The sequence below is a fragment of the Macrobrachium nipponense genome, chromosome 35 (genome assembly GCF_015104395.2).
Source record: "Macrobrachium nipponense isolate FS-2020 chromosome 35, ASM1510439v2, whole genome shotgun sequence".
Classification (NCBI taxonomy): Eukaryota; Metazoa; Arthropoda; class Malacostraca; order Decapoda; family Palaemonidae; genus Macrobrachium; species Macrobrachium nipponense.
The window spans coordinates 57,011,656-57,031,760 of record NC_061096.1 but is presented as its reverse complement, the minus strand read 5'-3'; the positions used below and the strand labels follow the sequence as shown (position 1 = coordinate 57,031,760).

Below are 20,105 nucleotides of genomic sequence, written 5' to 3'. Positions count from 1 at the left end.
CTTACAACATCAATATTAAAGGCTGTAACAAAGAAAAGACCCTCCTTGCTTTTTGAATAAGGAGAGCCCTTTTCTAGCAGGAAAAATACAAAAAAACAGAATGGAATAACATAAAATTACAACACAGTACCTCAATTTCTCCAGAGACAATTTTTGATAGGTATCCACCTAAAGCCTTGTTTCGAAGTATCGTTAAATTCAACCGGTGATAAGACAAGTATGTATGAAGGAAATGCAAAGGTGAGACTGGTCCTGTGTTGACCTGTTGTCGTGGTTTGAATGTCTGAAAACACAATTACAATACTGTTATATTATAGCGGAAGTAATAAGCTAAACAGTATATATCTCCATACACATCACTCTTCTGATAAAAATTGATAGGGCATTCTATCATTTAATATACAAAAGTTTACAATCCTACATTTTAAGCAGTTTCATGAATACACCTCTAACTAACAGTTGGGATGGTGGTCAACAGTGGGCCAAACAGTTGTTTAAAATGTGCACAGCAAGGTAAGAAGAGAAAATCAACCCATTAGTGCCAGTCAACGGTTTCAAGTGTCAAAATATTTTCACTAATTGGTCAGCAGACCAGAGAACTGCACCAATGGCAAAGAATGGTAGGCAGCCATTCTAAGTAAAATTAGGATTTCAACAATGAAATATACATGGCTTAATAGGTTTTACATTATCTAAAATTACCCAACACCCAATTTACTTAGACTTCCTGGAACAGTGAAGCATTAACTGGAAGTTGAGTTGAAACACATCTGAGTCGACCACAAAGAAATTTCATCTGCTAAAGGGAACTCCTTTACTCAATACATAAGTTACTGCTACTCCAGAAAGAACACCCATGCAGAAGAAACAAACCAGAGGCAATAGCAGTGAGGCACTTGCAGTAAAATAATTCTTACTTAAGGAACATAAAAACTATATCAAATGTCAGTGGCCATCCCTCTATTATATTATGCTAATTCATTACTGAGGTGAGAGGCAATAGCGCAACTTTTCACCTGATGAAGATGGAAATTAATAAGTTTCAGAACTTATTGACAGTATTAAATTGGAAAAAAGGATTATGAAATGAGCAAAAAATTATTCACAAATGATGAGGACAGTACATTCCTCAGTCTGTCACAAACAAGACTACTAAATCTGACACTGAGCCCACGATAATGACATTTTTAGGATTACTAAACAGATGCTTGCTATTGCTCACATTTGCTAGTTCCCATAACTGTACCATTCCCCATATACACTGATACCAAGAAACTACACAAGGTACGTTCCAGACCCTCTTGCGCAAGGGAAATTTTTGCGTTAGGTTTGGCACTCTAAATATGCTAATAAATGCTTACTTCTAGAATTTGAACACTAAATATGACCCTAATCATGCTCCCTAAAGTATTAAGCTAACTTTTAAATGAAATTAAATTAAAGTTACTGTAATTTATTTAAAACTTAGCTTAATACATTACCTTAAAAAAAATAAAAAAATAAATATATGGTTGGTAAAAACATAGGAGTGGGAAGATTACATGGAACTATTTCTCTCTTCTTCCCTCTTCCGACTGATCTTTTTTATTTTTAGAAGTCTTTCCTCAACCTATTCTAGTTGGCATCACTCCCCGTACCCATCTGTCACATTAACTTGACATATTTGACAGCTCTGGCATTGCACTTCTCTTTGAGTTAAAAACAAAAGATGAGGGAAATGATATTGGAATATGCATTTTGTAACTACAGCTATGTAACTACAGTTATACTATCATCTTTATTAACAATTAAAAATATTAATAAATATACGGTGTACCATAAAAATTCTCTCATCTCAGTGAGAGAGAGAGAGAGAGAGAGAGAGAGAGAGAGAGAGAGACGAGAGAGAGATGAGAGAGAGAGAGAGAGGAGAGACGATGAGAGAGAGAGAGAGGAGAGAGAGAGAGAGAGGGGATGATATTATAATAATGTTACTTAATTTGCACATACAAGCTTGAAAAACCTATAAATTATATAAAAAATTAAAAAAACACTTTAGCAGGGTTTCTCGAGGAATAAGAAATTTTGCATTGCATGTCCATGAAAAATTGAAGTTTCTGCCATTTGAGAGTTTGTTGCTTAATCTAACATGAATCTAATGTACAGTGCCTGGTCAAAAATGTTTTTCTAAAAAAATAAATCCATTCCCAATATTTAAAACAAATTTTTGACAGATACTTACTGGATCATTCTTTAGATCATCCCGCACTATCTGTAAGGCATCTTTACACTCAAAAAGTAGTTTGTCTAACATTTCTACACGATCATCAGAGCTGTTAGCTTTTTCTAGTTCTTCATGAATGAGTCCTTCATTTAATAGGAACAATCGTACCTAAAATAATGATTGAAAAAATTAGACTGGGTAATAACAACAGGTAAATGTCACTAAAAAATCAGACAAGTACCATTTAGCTGAACATTACTGGATGCATTATTAATATGGATATAAAATCAAAACAAATAAAACCTGCAAGGTTAGTTGTGGAAATTAAGACTACCAAAATAACACAAATATTTTACATATGATAAATAATCAAATAATTACCATACTATGAAAAATGTACTAATAAAAGAATAGTACTAGAGTTTTCACATATATTCACAAGCAAACCTATGAACATGAAGAAATGAAAAATACCTAATCTGCTGAAGAGAAATATCAATAACCCTTATAGCACAGTAGTACTTACTTTTTCATGCTTAACAGCAAGATTACGACCTTTCCACGTAACTTCACTAAGAGTAGCTGCTTGCCTTTCTCTTGCTGAAGCAAGGAGATTCTGTATGGGAAACATTTACCAATTAGAAAATACAAAATATTCTGCCAATAAAATAAGTATCATTATGTACAAGTTCCCTGAAAAATGTTTTAGATCAAAAGAATACTTCAAGTGTCCTAAGGAACTCTCTGGTTCTGAAAAGCCAAGAAAATTTACAACTTCAAAGATTAGTACTTAAAAGGTTTTATTAATATAAACTACCTCAATCAAAATAAGACAAGCTTTAGCAGCTAAAATAAAACAAAAATTTAGATCAAGTTACATAACTTTAATTTCTCATTACACAGCAATAAACAATGTGTATAACATAAAAAAATACTTTTCAAGTAACTTACATCGAGTTATCACCTAATGCTTCATTGCCACGCATTGCCAACAATGTGTTCCGTTGCTGAGCGATCACCCAGGTGGTGTTTGCAGAATCGCAACTTAACTTCTAATTCCTGTAATCTACTAGCATAGATTTCTGCCTCATCTTCTGACACTGCATCTTTCAACTTGCTGTATATTGCCCTAAAAAAGGAAGTGATGTTAGTGATTTCAGACCAATACCATACATTTACACAATGTTAGTTGTAAATTTCACACTTTAATTAGAAGTGAGCCTTACATTCATACTCTTGCAATTAATAAAGAACATCAAGTCATTAGAGTATGAAATCAAAATACCCAAAACTCTCTGCGATAGATTAGCAAGCCCAGTAAAATTTGAGAATCTTGGCACAGCTGCCTGGCTTAAACTAACAAATGTATCACAAAGTTATCCAGTTATTTAACATTTTGAAAAATAAATTATGTTGTCTGTATTTTACATGTTTTCTATATTCTTGTGAATTCACAGCTTCAACACACTCAACACACATCCTATATCTAGCTCCAGATAAATGGTAGCATGAATAGTAGTAAGAGGAAAAAGGTTGTGAATTCAGCCAATACTCTCTATTAACTTAAATTGACAAAATGTACAGTATTGATTTCAGCTGTCAATAATACTGATATACAGTGGGGCCTCGTTATCCACGGGGATAGGGCCTAGAACCCCCCCAGTGATAAGTAAATACCCGTGTTATCCTGATACCCCCCTCAAAAATTGCTTAAAACTGCCTACTTTAATAGTTAACCCACCCAAGACCACTATTCCAAATGTTTATAACTGCCTACTTTAGTTCAAACACCAAATATGTTTTCAACTATCACCTAAAACTAAATTCAAGACAGTTTTAAAGTTATTGTACAAAAATTAGCCTTAAAAAATAAATGTAGTATATGTACTACTGTACATAGGTATGTAGCCATACTAGCCTAGGGATTACAGCTAGAAGCCTACATACGCAATGGTGGGCCTCTTTTTTTTTTTACAAGGAAAGATGAGGATGAGTGGTAAGAGAACTATCAAAAATATGTAAATCATATGGGTACTCACCAACAATCTATGTTGATAAAAGATGGCGACGATTTTGCAGTGCAATCCAGTAATATAATAACGATAATGCTACCAACAGTATGCAGCGAAAATCTCTTCCCTTCGTCACAACACGTTAATACTAGTATATTCCACGTAAAAAACCTTCATCTGACCTTTAGGCGTCTTTCCCATAAGAGTAAAAGAATCAGGGCTTTTGGATGCCACATAATTAACTCGTTTATATGGGTACAATTTAAAGAACGCGCCGCACACCACATTTCATAACAACACCAAACAAACGTTTGTAGGCCAGTGTTGCCAACTGGGAATGGCAATTTCTTGCTAGATTTTGTTCCATAAAAGGCTAAAAAAAAATCACATACCGTATATAACTCGAATAACGTGCAATCTCCCATATCGTGCAACCCCCTAATTTTCACCAATAAACAGTGTGGTTTTGTGTTTTTGTCATGTATCTCATGTATCATGCAAGTTCATAAGGTTGGTGGTTAGCCTGCTAATGGCCGAGTCATTCAGATGTGTGCTTGATGCTAGTCAATTTACGGTAATTTTCTTATTAATCTCGAGAATTGAATAGAAAATCTCAAGATTAAAAAAAAATCCCAAGATAATAAAATAATTGTAAAAATAACACGCCTTGGAGTCCTTAATCATTCTCTCTCTCTCTCTCTCTCTCTCTCTCTCTCTCTCTCTCTCTCTCTCTCTCTCTCTCTCTCTCTCTCTCTCTCAGGAATAAATACGTACGTACTGTAATTTGCAGTAAATGTGTAGACATTGTGTGCGTGTTTTAAAAAATGTGCAGTACACACATTCCGATGTTTCGGTTTTTGGAATTTTTCAGATTTCGGAAATGTGAGGTCAGATGCATAATCAACAAACACCACTACTGCAGCAAAAACATTTTTTTCCCTTTATGTTTTTCATTATTGTATTTATTAATTACAGTTATTTAAATAAATATTAATATAATACTGTTAAATGAATGTGAGATAATTAAGATCACCTATAATAAAATATGGGACAATTAATACCATATGTTCACTAAAGGGATTTTGACGTAAGGAAAAATCTATTTCTGGGCGATTGGCTCGTGTCAGCCAGCGAAATATCCTTTAATCTATTATTTCTAGGGTAAATGTACTAAACACATACCAGAGAATAAATAAAATAAAGAAAAAAGGTCAGTATAACTGACTCGCTCACCCTCCAGGAGGGTGTCGGTATGAACACTAGGCGAGTGAGACCACAACCACGAGCCAAATGCCAATAGAAATCTCCCACTACCAAATCCTCCAAGAGGGGAGCCGACCACAGGGTGTAGCAGCTCGTACTACTACTACTCCATCCCATGCTGTCGACTGCTGCGCCCCTGGTGGCCATCCTGAAGTTAGCAGACAATCTTGGCGAAAGGGTGGGATGGGTAGGGTGGGATTTCGCTGGCGACACGAGCCAATCGCCCAGAAATAGATTTTTCCTTACGTCAAAATCCCTTTTCTGGGCTCAGCTCGTGTCGCTGCGCGAAATCGTACCAGAGAAATAGCACAAGATTGTAAACAAAAGAATAAATAAATAATCATAGGTCCCAAATAAAATAAAGAAAAATAAAAAAGAATATAATTGCTAAAAAGATACAAATACAGTGATACAAAGTAACAATATGCTTAAATTACCCTTAATTCTAAACATGTTTCTTAACATAAGGTAATTACATATGTACAGAGGTAAATTGGCTTACATGTAAACAGAATGGTATCTGTGTAAAGGCATGTATCAAAATATAATAGCAATTCAAACAATCAAATTAATCAACAATGATAATATATATATAAGGAATGTATATGACTTAACATATACAAAACCCGTAACCATTATAAATGAGATGTATCCCATAGCATAAAAATAAGGGTAACATCCATGAGATCAATATGCATAATCATCTGTGAGTGTCCCTAGCACAAAAATAAGGGGCACTCACTACCTTATTAAAAAAGCTAGCTAAGGCAACAAGTGAATGTAAATGAACAATGTAGGAATAGACGAACTGTTGGGTGAGGCAGGTAGAAAGGAGGACTGAATCTTCTACTACAAATTAACTAGAGTCAGGGGAAACTATGTTTCCGCTGCTACTGCTGAAAATTTCAGAGCTTCCAAGGACTTAAGGTAATGGCGTTTGAACACTGTCGGCGATTTCCATCCGGTATATTTTTTCAACTCATCAAAGTTCATGTGTTGGAAATAATTAATTGAGGTGGCTACTGCCCTGACATCATGTGCTTTTGGGAAAGAGTCAGGATTGGCTTGTTTGATAAAGTACAGGATTTGTTGCCTGATGCCTTTAATGGATAAAGTTCCACCTTTTCCTCCTCTTAAAGAGGGGCCCCCCCGATGAGGATGAGGAGGTCCTGGATAGAAAGGCTCGTAAGGCTGAAACTGGACAAAGGGATACATCTTGTGGAAGAGGTAAAACTTTCCAAGGTTCCCACCTCATCAAAGGATCTTCATTTTTGCCAAAAAGCTACGTTCCGGAGAAAAAGTAGTACTTCCCCACCCTGTGGGAAGGAATTGAATATGATCCGGATCTCTGGACAAAGCCGACAGTTCTGAAAATTCTTGCTCCTGAAGCCAAGCTAATAAAAATAGGGTTTTCCTTTAGGAGCATCATAAACGAGCATGTGTCATTATCGGTTTCGGAGCCAGTTTTAGAACATCGTTTAAGAACCATGAAACTGACGTAGGCCTCACAGAAGGCCTAAGTCTAGCACATGCTTAGGAATAGACGAGAAGTAGGTATCCGTCAAGTCTATGTTAAATCCAAATTGAAATATCTTTTTCAAGGCTGACTTGTTGTCGTAATCGTGCTAGCTGCTAAACCTTTTTCAAATAAGGATGCTGAAGAAGGATATAGCTGAATTAACTGTCATGATTCTGATATCTGACTCTCTCAGGAAGGTTGCTAACTTTTTGACAGCAGCATCATACTGCCTCAAAGTTGAATCCCTTTATCGGATTCCAAGAAGAGAATATTCTGAGGGCGTCAATATTGCATCTCTTTTAGCCGCAAACTTCATGAAATCCATAAATGTTAGGGTTTTGAGAATCCCTGAGGAAGCGAACACAGTCTCGTTTGTACTGACTGGGAGAGCTTGGGACTGGGATCCGAAGGGGACGAAGGCCCAGTTCCAGAATCAGGGGTACCAATTGCTCTTCGGCCAGTCTGGGGCTACTAGAGCCACTTGACCCTTGAATGTCCTGAGTTTGTCCAATACTTTCATAAGGAGATTCACTGGAGGGAAGACGTAAATCTTCCCCCAGTTGTTCCAGTCTAGAGCTAGGGCGTCCGTGGCGTAAGCCAGAGGGTCCAGGTTGGGGGCTACATAACACGGTAGTTTGTGGTTCGCTTGGGATGCGAATAGGTCCACTGAAGCCCTGGGACTCTTGAAGGATCCATTGGAACGAACTGTCGTCTAGTGACCATTCCGACTCTAGGGGGTACTGATCGGGATAGGGGCGTCTGCTATGACGTTTCTGACTCCAGCTATGTGGGTGGAGGAAAGATGCCAACTGAATTTGTCTGCCAGGGAGAAGATGGCTATCATGACGTGATTTAGATGACGTGACTTGGACCTCCTCCTCGTTTATGCAATGTACTACCACTGCGCTGTCCAGGACTAGCTTTATGTGGGAGTACTTTGGTGGGAGTAATCTTTTCAGAGTCAAGAATACTGCCATTGCCATCAGTACGTTTATGTGAAACTGACGGAACTGAGGTGACCAAATCCCTTGAACCTTTTTGACTTGGGAGATACCCTCCCCAGCCGCTTAAGGACGCGTCTGTGTGGATGGTGATCCCTGGTGGAGGGAACTGAAGGGGTACTGACACTGATAGATTCTTGACTTTTGCCCACGGTCGAAGCCGATTCTTTAGAATCAGAGGCACTGAGGATAGCTTGTCCCTGGACCTGACATTTGCTCGTGAGCGCCAGATCCTGGTTAGGTCTTTTAATTTGGCTTTCATCAAGATGTTCGTTACTGATGCAAACTGGAGAGAGCCGAGGATCCTTTCCTGAGCTCTCCTGGATGCCAGTTTGTGATTCAGAAATTGCTTGACTGACTTCGCTATTTCTTTCCTTTTGGTAGATGGAATCGACAGTGTGTGTGAGGATAGATTCCATTGAATGCCTAGCCACTGAAAGTTTGACTCTGGAGTGAGTCTCGACTTGGGATTTGTTTATCTTGAATCCTAGATATTCTAGGAACTGGATCACTTTCAGTGTGGCCTGTTGCATTCTTCGACTGATGGGGCCCAGATCAACCAACTCGTCGAGATACGCCACTACCATAATCCCATTGCGCTCTGAGCTGTTGTACTACTACTTCCGCTAGCTTCGTGAACACCCTGGGTGCCACGTTGAGCCCGAATGGAACTACCTTGAAGGAGAATGTCTGGTCTCCTATCTTGAATCCCAGATATGGACGGAAGTGTCTTGCAATAGGGATATGATAGTAGGCGTCTGTAAGATCGATAGAGTGGTGACGGCCCCAGGGGAAGTAAGTCCGCGCCCTGTGAGATCGTGAGCATCTTGAACTTGTCGCAGCGGATGGCTAAGTTTAAGCGGGACAAGTCTAAGATTACTCTTCTTTTGTTTGAGCCTTTCTTTGGTTTGGCACGCTGAACAAGCGACCTTGAAATTTTAACCTCTTGACTTTGGCTATAGCTCCTTTCTGAAGGAGGTCCTCTGCGTATTCTGTCAATTCTTTGGAAGGAAGTTGACGGAAAGGTCTGGCTGGAGGTGGGTTCGTCAACCAGCTCCAACCCAGCCCTTTTGACACTATGCTCTGAGCCCACTGGCTGAAGTTCCACCGGTGGCGAAAGTGAAACAGCCTCCCTCCTACCTGAAGTTCTTCATTGGTTCTTGTAACCACCTCGGCCTCCTCTGAAGTGCTTTCCCCTATTGAAGGGGTCTCCCGATCCATCTGCCACGAAAGGACCGCTTACCTCTGCCTCCCTTGCCCGAGCGGTCATACTTCTGAGAAGCTTGACTCTCGAAGGCTTGATTGTAAGCTGGAGAGGATGGCATATGAGGTGGAGGGTTGAGGCTGAGGGGATATCATAAATAGGTTGTGATTGACCTTTAGACGTGGAGGGTTGGGCTGTCTGCACTAACGGCACAGCTGGAACTTGCTGGGGGAAGCGCGGTTGTTTCTTTTGGTAAGGTTGGAAACGTCTGGGTTTCCTTTGTCCCTTACCTTTAGGTGTCAGGTCTTGCCTCCTCCTAGCCGTAAGACCCCAACGGTCTTTAAGGCTCTGGTTCAACCTCGTAGCCTCTGCCTTTGTACTTCCTTAACCATGGCCTCTGGGAAGAGATCTGCGCCCCAGATGTTGGAAGAGAGTAACCTATTCGGTTGCGTGACGAATGGTTGCCTCTAGCAGGACATGCTTCCTACAATTCGTTCTAGCAGTGGCAAAACTCGAACATATCTGACTGCACCGTTTGAGTCAGGGCTTGGTCATAAGCTTAAAAATTGGTTCTGAACATAAGCCATGGTTGCTACCTCAGACATAGCCATCGAGTTGATTGATCTGGCTAGTCGTGATTTTGAGTCAAATTCAGCCTGAATAAGACTATCGGGAGCCTGGGTAGCTTTTCGCCAAACTGCTCCATAGCACAGTCAGGTTTGAGTTTGCCAGCTGAGAATGTATTTGGCAAGTCTTCCCACAATTCTCCGATTGAAGGGAGCAATGGAGATGTGGGATCTGCTTCTTTCAACTGAGGCATGGGTTCCCCCTTCTGAGCTGCTGAGATGGTCGACCTTGCTATCGGTTGGTTAGGAACGGGAGCGGGGTACTTTCATCCATTGTGAAAATGGTAAAGGGACGGTTTTAATTTGGAGGTTGTACTTTGTGTTTGAACAATCCATGTCCTCTAAACATCTGAGCCATTCTCGCTGAGCCTGGTCTCTAGAATAGAGGACTGTCTCCTTTGGTACCCTATCGTCCCGAACCATAGCCGAAGGCTGTGAGCCTTGCGTAGCCTATAAAAGGAGGCTGTAGGCCTTCCGGGTAGAACTCAAGTCCTCTATTCTTCGAGTTCCGAACTCCGGTATGGAGATAAGACCATCCATGGAAGGGGGCATATGACGCTACTCTCCAAGGATTGTTCATGGAGAAAGCGGGCCAGCGATGTCACTGGGGGCGGGGGAAGCTGAGATCCACTAGTGTTGGAGGTGAGGGAGAGGCTAGAGGGGCTTCTCTTAGACCGGCTATAATAGAATCCTGAGAAGTGATTCTGTCGATAGGCGAGATATCATTTGTTCCATACTAATCTTAAGGGTACCCACTAGATCGCCCCCCACCTGTTGCAACAGGCCAGCATTGGAGTCCAAAGCCGGAGACTGCTGCGGAGGTGGAGGGTAGGCTCTGAATAGGAACCAAAGGTTAGCGGAACTGGTGATACTGCCGGGGTACGAGATCTCTCCTTGGGTTTACTTTTCGAGGACTTAGAGCCGGAGCTAGCTAGACCTTTAGACCTGTCTGGGCCGGGATTACGAGCCGGAGACTTACGCGAGGAAGAAGACGAGGACGTCTTCTTCGAAGACGATGACGTCTTAGTCAAGTCATATTTTAGACTGATCTTAGCCTAACCGAAGCCTCAGGAGGAGTATACAGTCATCAGCCGTAAAGCCTTGGAAGGATGGAGAAGTTGCAGGAGTAGAAGAGACAGTCAGATCAAGGGAGACCCTTGGGTACCTGCATTACTTACCTCGACCAACAGGTCGTCTATACCTACCATAGGTTCAACATTAATATCCAGGGTAGCGACATCCGTGGAGATATCCGGTCTGTTCAGTTAAAGAGGCCGCCAGCTGTTGTTGGATGAAGGCAATAGACGGCGTCCGCATCTACCGGGTCGACGTACCCCGTCGCCCTGCCTCCGGAAAGATGAGCAATGCAGACGCTTCTCAAGAATGTAGGGCTGACCCTTGGCGGCGTTCTTGCCAAAACCTCCGACCCAGGCCCGCAGGGTAGCCAGTGCTGTATCTCTTACTGCCGGAGCCTGTAAGAGAGGACGTATTTTAGACTTAAGAATCACTTAGAACTAAAACTTAGAGTATAACTTAAACTAGATGTCTTAAGTAATAAATAGATGGAAACTTAAGTACTAAAAGAAGCGAAGCAGCTACTGGAGGTGGAATACTTACGCCTTCCAAAAGCGGCTCACCAGATCGTAACATATGGTACACGTTCATGGTACCAGACCTGGATGTCACCGTGCGGAGTCGCGCATGGAGCATGGGACCGGCAAACTTCGTGTCCACAGGGGTCCTGAAGTGTAGCGGAACATCCGGATGCTCACAGTTGGTGGCTGTAAGTGGGGAAGGACACATGAGTATCTTAGAGGGATAACACTTACAGACTAAAAGGCAAAAGAACTCCGTTACATGCCGGAGCTCGGAAAAAATTTTGGGCATAACCCCTCCTGCATTGCCTGAATAGGCTATAATCCCGGAAAGATCCGGTACAATATAGGGAGGGGGGGGATGGTTTAAGATATTAAGATAACTTAAAAAAATAACTTAAACCTAAGCACAAGCGAACCGGACTAGGTCCAGTTGAAGCGGAGTGTAGTAACTCAGCTAACGGTAAGGTTAGTAGAGACCTGCTGTATGCACTGTCCAACTATGGTTGGACTATCTCCTTCCGCGGATACAGAACTCGATAGGGAGGAGCTCTAGTAAGGAGGGAAGGGCGAGAGGACATACGCTCGAGCTAGTCGGAGCGACAAGCAGTAAGGAGGGGGGGTGGGGGGAAGGCCAGGGCCCCCCACAACGTACCACCGGCCGGACGGGGGGGCCGGGGGAGAGAAGCGGAGAGGTCGGATCCAGTCTGGGTCTGTCGACTCCCTCAGCCCCCTCCGGGTGGAGTGGAGAGGGGGAGGCAGGCTCGGGTATGTGAGGCGAGCAAGGACAGACCGACCCACCCCCGCCCGACTCTATGGAAGAGCGGGGTAGGGGGAAAGGGGACTGGGCAGGCGTCTGGCCGACGTGATCACACAGTGACCACGAGGCGATAACTGGATACGGTAACCCAACCTAGGCCAACCAACTGATCAGAGAGAAGCTATCGGGAAGCAACCTGAACTGAAAAGCGGTAGTCTAAAGCCCATAGGGCAAAAACCAACTGATCAGAGAGAAGCTATGTGGAAGCAAACCGAACTGATCATCAGCGTAGAATAGGCTCTGCGAGCCGGGACCTAGGCTAAGCCAGACGCCAAACTAACCTAAAAATGACAAAATACACAAATAAATAAAATAAAAATGTGAAAGAAAGAAGGTAAAAAAGCAGGAGAAAAAAATCCAGGAGGTGTACGACTAACCCGAAGGCAAGTCTACCACTCAAAGCTAGTCAGGGGCCCGATACAAAGAACCCAGACTAGGGTCTGGATAGAAAAAAGCCTACATAAGGTGATAAAACATGCATGCATGACAACCTGAGTAGACCTTAATAACGAGGATAATCAAAATAGAGCGTAAATGAAAGGGGGGATGTTCCAGGTATGGAAGACCAAGAACGAACCCATCACGAGGCAGGACCATGCCGCCATGCTTCCGACCCCGAGAACGTATATATCCCTAAAAAACGGCAAATACTGTCTCAGGACGGAAAAAACGCAATAACCGTAAATACTGAGTACTTAACTTAGCTGCTGCAATAGCTGAACGCTCCATTATCGAAAATCCGAAGAAAGGGCACAAGGAAAACACAGAGAGAAAATAGCACTTGTGACTCGTGCGAGCTAACGAAAAAGGATGTCCACCAGGGCGCAGCAGTCGACAGCATGGGATGGAGTAGTAGTAGTACGAGCTGCTCACCCTGTGGGTCGGCTCCCCTCTTGGAGGGATTTGGTTAGTGGGAGATTTCTATTGGCATTTGGTTCGTGGTTGTGGTCTCACTCGCCTAGTGTTCATACCGACACCCTCCTGGAGGGTGAGCGAGTCAGTTATAACTGACCACTTTTTCTTTATTTTATTTATTCTCTGGTATGTGTTAGTACATTTACCCTAGAAATAATAGATTAAAGGTATTTCGCGCAGCGACACGAGCTGAGCCCAGAAATAGGTATTATTTTCAAAACAAACATTCCGTAAAACACAAAAAATATATGTACATAACAATCAAAATATAATAATGTTTTTTGCAGTTCAACTTGTGAATTTTAACAATAAGTATGACTATATAAATATTTTATTTTACCATATCGATCTTGAAGTTGAAGAGTCGTAAAAATTCTGAGGATGGTCCGGGAAAAGGATTTGTACTTTGTGATTACGTATCGCTACAACACCATGTGGTATTTCATACCACTATATTGATGACGCATCGCTACGACACACTGGTGTTTTTCATACCACTATACGTTAAAGTTAAAAACATGACATAGAATCGACTTTGCGACTTCGTTCACTTTGATATTTTTAACGATACAATAACTATCATTTGTACTACTAAAACCATCTTCACATAAGTAATTTTTCGTAAGATATGTGTTGTTGCAAAAGCTAGCTTATACATAAAAGGCTTTTATAATTTAAGTCATCTTAGATATACATATGCACCCAAACTCATTGTGGGGAAATTTTACTACTGTTTCCTCGGATATTGAAATACTTTAGCATCATTCAAACACTTTAATAATAATGCATAAATACTAGGCTATACATATTTACATCGTATACAAATACTACATACAGTTATATGCACATACTTTTATATACAAAGTTAACAGTTATATACACATACTTTTATATACAAAGTTAATAATATGAATAGTGATCAGACGACAGCTGTGCACTGGACTACGTACGTACTACTTGGAAGATAAAACGAACAAAAAATTTGTTTGTTGTTAGTCGCCGGGATAGATTAACATTTTTCCAGAGATTAAAAAGCTGAATTTGTTTGAAGGTATGTCAACCGCGATATTATATTATTGTTTTCACGAAGGAATAATTATATAAAGAAAATTATTGAGTAATTTTTGCCGTCAGCAGTCAGAAAATCACGAACATGGTAACGTTCAAACCTAGTGCCATCCATGGCGTATGTCTATAAATAGAACAGAAGCAGAGGGCAGTCATTGGATAACAGATCTCCATGGCTACCAACCAACCAATCAGGTGTTAGTTATACTACTCTGTAATTTCTTAGAATGAACGTTTACACACACGAAGCTAACGATGATGTATGTGTTTTGCATACAGTACGTAGTTCTAGTTTTTATTATTAGTGTAAGTATTTTACTGATTTCATGAAGAATAGAATGATCCTTCTCATTACTTTGAATGCAAAATGGCTTGAAGATTCTTCCGCAAAAAGAAGAGAAAAAAAAAAATTCCTTAGAAGAGATATCTATTTACTAACGCGGATTGACATACCTTCAAAACAAAATCCAGCTCTTTAATCTCTGGAAAAATGTTAATCTATCCCGGCGACTAACAACAACAAAATTTTTTTTTGTTTTATCTCCAAGTAGTACGTACGTAGTCCAGTGCACAGCTGTCGTTCTGATCACTACTCATATGATTAATTTGTATATAAAAGTATGTGTATATAACTGTTAACTTTGTATATAAAAGTATGTGTATATAACTGTATGTAGTATTTGTATACGATGTAAATATGTATAGCCTAGTATTTATGCATTATATTATTAAAGTGTTTGAATGATGCTAAAGTATTTCAATATCCGAGGAAAACAGTAGTAAATTTCCCCACAAATGAGTTTGGGTACATAAATGTATATGGTGACTTAAATTATAAAAGCCTTTTATGTATAAGCTAGCTTTTGTAACAACACATATCTACGAAAAATACTTATGTGAAGATGGTTTTAGTAGTACAAATGATAGTTATTGTACGTTAAAAATATCAAAGTGAACGAAGTCGCAAAGTCGATTCTATGTCATGTTTTTCCTAAACGCAGTTGACTTAACCTGTTAAGCGTCACAACCACGTAATAATACGTTTACCGCGATCTACTCGGTAGCGCCTTCAACGGGATATTACGTTCAAAACTTTGACTGTGCTTGTCAAGCCGTCAGCACCGTAATAATACGTTTTACTCGTATAGAAAGTGTAGGAACATCATTTGGTAACACTCTCAGCACACAGGGGAACTTATTTCCAGCCTGGCAACTCTTTCCTGGTGGTCGCTTATGCTAAAAAACTGCCTGTCCTGTTGGTTTTCTTTCAATACGCTTGGGTGTTTTATCGAGACAAATTGGATTTCGCGTCTTTCACAATGAATGTCCCAAGAGGAGGCGTATTTCTTCAGGTGAGATCATTCAAATACTAGATGAGGAGGTCTGATATTGATACCATTGGATTGTGATGAGAGCTCTAGTTTCTGAATCCTCCAGTGATGATACAAACTTTTCTTCCAATAGCGGGGATGTGAAGATGAATTTTTCTTTGCCGAGTGACGGGGGGGGGGTGACTCGAGAGAGAGAGAGAGAGAGAGAGAGAGAGAGGAGAGAGAGAGAGAGATGAGCGAGAGAGAGAGAGAGAGCGATTTCCTACACTTAATTACAGTAAGAATAATAAACATAAAAAATCAATATTAACTTTGAAAAACTATCATCAGTGCTATGATCGCTGATTACAAAAAAGCGTGACGGTACGTTAGCAGCGAGCTCATCCGGGGAGGACGCTTAACAGGTTAAAGGAGAACGGTTATTTTGGTTGTTTATCACTGGCACAAACCCATAACAATGCAGTGTATGTATGATCCAGTTCTAAACTATTATTCACTACCAAAATAACGAAGATATTTTGTATTGAAAATTAATGTTCGACTATATTCCAAACATTATTACTACGTAGCATGAATAGTACTATAAAAATTTCGAAAGATAATCTTATGCTGTGAACGGCTCTCATAATTTGATTTTCATATTAAGGTACGTACATTTTGTCAGCTGGCTGGCCTCGCATAGATAAAATTGATTTCACTTGATATGGAATTACTCCACGAATAGCCTTTTTATTATGAAGATATGACGATAATATAGGTAAAAAATGGCTTTTCTGTATTTCGTTTACGCTTCGTCGCCAATAACAACAGCATACTTACGATAATCTATGACAAATAGCGTTTGTATGACTTCATTGTTCAGAGAAGTTATATACGAATACTGCCAAAATAATAATGAAGTTCGAATTAATTTTAGCCTTAATGTATTACTACTGTAATTACACTACCACTACTATTAAAATTTCTAAAAGTTTATCAAAACAAAAAAGTCGCTTTGAACGCAACCGTATACATAAAACCATTTTCGTACTTAAAGGTATATGCTTACATTTTGTGGCTGGCCACTCCGACGATAAGTTGAGTGCAATGATGTGGAATTATTCTTCGAATAGGCTATTTATTATGAAGATATGACTATAATATATATGGTAAGAAGGTTTTATTACCTTTATTGTCAATTAATATCATAATGTGAATGTTTGTGTACGTTGGTGGTTATCGCACTGCAACTACGCTTAGCCTACCAATGAACGTCGTACATAAACCTTGAATAGGCTATTATTTCGAAGATAGGACAATAATATATTAGGTGAAATGGTTTTATTATTACCTTTATTGTCAGTTAATATCATTATATGAGTCTTTTAAATGAATGTTGTAGTTATCGGACCACGGCCGAGGGTTAGCCTACCCGAAAAACATCGCATACGCAACACAACAAACCCGTGATGCAGCGATTCATACCATGATGTAACATGAGAAACGTCCAAGAAAAAACCCGTGATTAAACTGGATCCGTGAATACTGATCCGTGAATAAGCGATGCCCCACTGTACAAGAACAATATAAAAATGAAACAAAATTATTACTTCCACACCAACAAAAAGTGTGAAGCATCTTAATAAATCTACAAAATCAAAGTTGCTATAGTTTGCTTTAGTAGACTAGTCAATATCAAATCCTATAAAGGAAAACAAAGGAGGTATCTTTAGAGGGTTAGCACAAGACTTTACTGGAAGTGTCAAATTCATATGGAAATATATGCAAACAAAAATCCAGTTCAAAAATCACAAATTCTTGGTAATTTGTATTTCCTAGCGATACTTACCTCGGAACCATTCCAGTGGAGATTCCCGGATGTCGATCCGGGTCCGACCAGAAAAAATCTGGTTATATGCCGCACCCAGGTCAGGCCTATACCCCCAGGGGTCGAAGACCACGCCATCCTAATGACCTATAGTCAGTCCTTCTAACTCAACTCCGAGGTGTCTCCCCTAAGCTTCAGCGGGGCTGGAAGGGAGGGAAATAACTTCCATGGTTCGAGGTAAGTATCGCTAGGAAAAATACAAATTACCAAGAATTTGTGATTTGTTCCGGTGCGAGATACTTACCTCGAACCATTCATGGAGACTTACTCCTTAGGAGGAGGGCTAAGGTTAGGGGAGGGAACGGCCCCCAAAGGTGATAGGTCAGAGGAGGGGCGCGACTGCTCCCCTTAGAACTCAACCCAGCCCATATAGTGGGGGGTTGGTTCGGATGGGTGCAAAGCAAGCCTGGTGCGGGTATACCAAACCTTGACATGTAAAACTGTGGTTTATACGAGAACCATACGCACTCCTGCGTATCTTACCCGAGTACCATGGATTCCTTGCTCCAACCAAAGGCCCAGGGGGAACAAGGACAAGGATTTGGGGGGGTTTGAGGAAAAGCCACACACACTCACATACACTCCATACACATGCCCTGGCCCATCAATCCAAGAAGATTGGAGAGGGGACCTAGACCTGTTGCTGGCCTGCCACCACGGGGCCAATCTCAAAGGCATCGAGCGACCTCCTCGTGCAGTCTTTTAGATAGTGGGCTGTGAATGTCGACTGCCTATTCCAGACTCCTGCCCTCAGGACCTGGTCCACTGCCATGTTCTTTGAGAACGAAAGGGACACCCCAACCAATTCCCCTGATGTCATGGGGCCTGGCTCTCTCTGGAGGGGAAAGGTCCCCCTTCTCGTAGGCTCTCCTGATGGTTTCTCAGCCAAAAGGAGATGGTGTTTTTCTAGGCTGCCTTCTTCACCTTCCCCGTGGTGACGAAGAGGTTCTTTACCCCTCCGGCCTGAATCAGGCTGTGTTCCTTTCCATGTACTTCCGTACTGCCCTCACCGTGGGACAAAGGAGGAGATTCCTTATGGCTGGTCCTATTTCGGGAGGGCAGGGATGGAAAACTCCCCGAACCTGAGATCCGAGCCCGAGGGGTTCTGATTCTTAGCCACGAAGGAGGGGACAAACCTGAATGAGAGTTCCTTCCATCCCCTCATGTGGGTCACTAGATATGACAGGCCGTGGAGCTCCCCCACCCTCTTCGTGGAGGCCAGGGCTAGCAGAAACACTGTCTTAGGGGTCAGCTCCCTATCCAGGAGTCCTTGAGCGACTCGAACGGGGGCTTCCTCAGGGAGTCTAAGACTATCGTGACATCCCAGCGGGGGACCAAGCCAGCGCTGGAAGGACACTTCTGCTCAAAGCTCCTTATGAGGCAAGGACAGAGGCTTCGAGTTCCCCAGATCCAGCCCTTTCAGGGAGAAGACCTGGCTCAATGTGGCCCTGGCTCCTTTGACTGCCGGAATTGACAGGTAGGTAAAAAATTCTGTGATGTCTGGGATCTTCGCTCGGAGAGGCTCCAGGGGTTCCGCTTCCTACACCAGGCCCTGAAAACCTTCCACTTTGCCTGGTATATGTTAGAGGACTCCCCCTAAAGTAACTGGACATGTGAGAGGCCACCCTCCCAGAAAACCCTCTCCTATTTAACAGCCGCTCGATAGTCTCAGCCGTGAAGGAGAGGGGCTGGAATGTTCCTGTGGAACCTTTCAAAGTGGGGCTGTCTTAATAGGTCTGGCCTGGGGGGCAGCTTCCAAGGGGGAAGAGAGGCCAACTCTACGAAGGTCCAGGACGACTCTCCCTGTCCGGCCACCAAGGACCACCAACGTCAAGGGCTGCCTCTTTCGCCTTCCTCAGATGGTTGAGGACCTGCCTGAGGGAACGCGTACATGTCCAGGCCGTCCCACGGGTGACTGGAATGCATCCTCCCACAAAATGTGGCTGGGTCCCGGCACCGGGGAGCAGTACACCGGCAGTTTTGGTGTTTAGCCTTGTAGCAAACAGGTCCAGGGATGGGGAGCCCCACTTCCCTATTAGCTCCCTTGCTACCTCGGGGTGTAGGGACCATTCGGATCCCACCACCTGACCCCGTCTGCTGAGGCCCGTCGGCGATTACGTTTTTTTGTTTCTTGCCGGGAATGAATCTTGCCCGTCAAGGTGGTCCCGAGGGCTTCGGCTCGGCTCAAGATCTCCTCTGTCAATCCGCAGAGATCCCGTGATCTCAGGCCTCCTTGCTTCTTGACGTAGGCGACCACCGTGGCATTGTCGCACATCAGACACACCGAGTGTCCTCCCACTGCCTCCTTGAAAGCTTCCAGGGCACACTTCACTGCCAAGAGCTCCAGTTTGTTTATGTGGAAGGTGCTCTCCTCTTGCGACCATATCCCCCCCACCGAGATTGGGGGAATTCAGGTGGGCCCCCCAGCCTGCCCTCGACGCATCCGTAAACAGGAGCATCTCTGGGGGCACTGACCCGAAGGGGGACACACCCCGACAACGAGTTTGGCCAGGATCCAGCCACCAACCGAGGGCCTTCCTTGCTGCCAGTGAGATGGGAACCGGCTTTTGAGGTGTTTCCTCCTTCTGGGACCACCCTACTTTCAGGTCCCATTGTAGTGGCCTTAATCTCAAGCCTTCCCTGGGGGACTAGTTTTTCCAGGGAGACCAGGTGGCCTAAAA

At 42.2% G+C, this 20,105-nt stretch overlaps 1 protein-coding gene across 1 annotated transcript in view; it reads right to left on the bottom strand.

The window, feature by feature from the left end:
- The window catches only part of LOC135208369 (signal recognition particle subunit SRP68-like), an 85,591-nt gene that overhangs the window by 25,940 nt on the left and 39,546 nt on the right, over window positions 1-20,105 (bottom strand). The window contains 4 exon segments of the mRNA XM_064240470.1: window positions 131-283; window positions 2,222-2,371; window positions 2,730-2,819; window positions 3,188-3,332. Of these exon segments, the coding sequence (XP_064096540.1) occupies window positions 131-283; window positions 2,222-2,371; window positions 2,730-2,819; window positions 3,188-3,332 (538 nt within the window).